This window comes from Eimeria mitis, genomic scaffold (assembly GCF_000499745.2).
Source record: "Eimeria mitis Houghton genomic scaffold, Emh_scaff2430, whole genome shotgun sequence".
Lineage (NCBI taxonomy): Eukaryota > Apicomplexa > Conoidasida > Eucoccidiorida > Eimeriidae > Eimeria > Eimeria mitis.
The window spans coordinates 1,636-3,982 of record NW_013570768.1 but is presented as its reverse complement, the minus strand read 5'-3'; the positions used below and the strand labels follow the sequence as shown (position 1 = coordinate 3,982).

Sequence of the window (2,347 nt, the reverse complement as noted above, 5' to 3'; positions counted from 1 at the left end):
TATATATATATATATATATATATATATATATATATATATATATATATATATATATACATATATGCATATATATATATATATATAGTATGAAAAAAAGAGGACATAGAGAGGGAGACAGACAAAGAGAATGGCGCGAGCCTGGGGGAAAGACAAATGCAGCAACATCACAAAAGAGCAGCAGCAGCAGCAGCAGCAGCAGCATCACCCCACCACCACCACAACTACCGTTACCACCTTTATCACCACCAGCAGCAACAGCAGCAGCAGCAGCAGCAGCAACAGCAGCAGGAGGATGTTGTGTGTTTCTGACCGATAGAAGTCTACGCTTTGAGCCAAGAGGGGCATTGGCTGCAGCAGCATATTTGCTGCTGTTGCTGCTGCTGCTGCTGCTGCTGCATCTGTGTTTTGCTTCAGGGGGACAGGAGAAAAGAGACAGCAATCGTCGGGGGTTTTGAGGCCGCATATAACCTCAGGGCGCTTAAAGAGGGGTTTGTCTTGTTCCCAGTCTTGCTGCTCGTCAGCAGCAGCTTGCTGCAGCACCTGCTGCTGCTGCTGCTGCTGTGTCTCTCGGTCATGCAGCTGCTGCAGACGCCAGTTGTGCTGCCGCAGCTGCTGCAGCGCAGCAGAGACCACGCGCTGCGGTATCTTCGTCGAGCAGCCAGAGCAGCAGCTGCTGCGGGGTGCAGCAGCAGCAGCCTTAGACAGCATCCCAGCGAACACAGACATGCACGGGTGGGGCAGGTCCTGCAGCAGCAGCAGCAGCAGCAGCAGCAACAGCAGCAGCAGCAAACAACAACACGCTGGTTTGAATCGAAGGAGGGAAGAACTGGAAAAGATAGTAACATACCCACGCAGCAGCAGCAACTGCAGCAACTGCAGCAGCAACTGCAGCAGCAAGTGCAGCAGCAACTGCAGCAGCAACCGCAGCAGCAACTGCAGCAGCACCTGCAGCAGCAAGCGCAGCAGCACCTGCAGCAGCAGCAGCAGCAGCAACAGCAGCAGCACCTGCAGCAGCAGCAGCAGCAGCAGCAACAGCAGCAGCAAGCTGGTGTTACCTCTGTAGCGGGTTCGCGTATAGTTGGCTCTGACGAAGCTATAGCAGCAGACAGCCAGGTGCTGAGGGCCTCAGCCCCCGAAGCAGCAGCAGCACCAAGCTCCTTGAGGCCTAGGAAAGAAGACATAGAGCGAGGGGGCCCGCTGCTGCAGCTGCTGCTGCTGCTGCTGCTGCTGTTGCTGCTGCAAGAACCGTTGAAGTCCCGGTGACCGCACAGCCACGCAGAATCTATCGCCTTCTGCAGCAGCAACACACACAGCTGCTGCTGCACCAAAACACTCTGCTGCTGCTGCTGCTGCAGCAACAACCCTCAGCCTGCTGCTGCTCCCCTAAACCCATCAATTACAAACGAGCAAATCACCCCACCAACAGCAAATCCAGCAGCAGCAGCAGCAGCAGCAGCAGCAGAACAAGAAGAACAGCAGCAGCAGCAGCAGCACGAACAACGCCAGCAGCACGAGCCACACAAACACCATCACCATCACCAACCACCAATCCTCCCCTTCCCCCTCTCAGCATCTCCTTCTCCCTCTCCTTCTCCTGCTGCAGCAGCAGCAGCAGCAGCAGCAGCAGCAGCAGCAGCAGCAGCATTTCTTACCTTGAGTTTCCACACCCAGTTGCCCTGAAAGACAAAGGCCCCTTTACAAAGAACTGCTTCGCCCCGCCCCGTCGTCAGCAGAGACAAAAAGGTAGTCTGCGGCCGCCACGCCTCCAGCTGCTCCCCCCGCAGCAAACGCCATATGTTTGTTTCTATCACGGGAGCAGCACGAACTATACACACACACACACCAGCAACAGCAGCAGCAGCAGCAGCAACAGCAGCAGCAGCAGCAGCAGCAGCAGCAGCAGAGTAGTAGTAAGAAAAATAAATAATAATTATAAAGACAGAAAACAACGGCATTCGATGGAGGGGAGCCACCGGCTGTACAAAATAAACAAAACCAAGAAAACACCACCAGCAGCAGCAGCAAGAGCAGCAGCATAAGCAGCAGCAGCAAGAGCAGCAGCAGTAGCAGCAATAGCAGCAAGAGCTGCAGCAGCAGCAGCAACAGCAGCAGCAAAGGTAACAGCAAAATGGCGTACCTGCATAAACCCCCGCCTTCGGTCGAGAGTGGCCCACTATGCTCGCCGTATGGCCTGCAGCACCAGCAGCAGCAGCAGCAGCAGCAAAAGCAGCAGCAGCAGCAGCAGCAGCAGCAAAAGCAGCAGCAGCAGCAGCAGCAGCAGCAAAAGATGCAGCAGCAGAATCAACACGCGATGCATAGCAGCACAGCACCAGCAGCAGGACAAATT

The 2,347-nt window shown here is 54.7% G+C and overlaps 1 protein-coding gene across 1 annotated transcript; it reads left to right on the top strand.

The window, feature by feature from the left end:
- Nucleotides 1-153: 153 nt before the first annotated feature.
- On the top strand, nucleotides 154-1,680 carry EMH_0053710 (uncharacterized protein; the record flags this gene model as incomplete). The annotated part of the gene is made up of 3 exons (XM_013497035.1): nucleotides 154-297; nucleotides 415-1,113; nucleotides 1,369-1,680. The coding sequence occupies 3 exons, from the start codon at nucleotides 154-156 to the stop codon at nucleotides 1,678-1,680; spliced, it is 1,155 nt and encodes a 384-aa protein (XP_013352489.1).
- Between the last annotated feature and the right edge of the window lie 667 nt (nucleotides 1,681-2,347).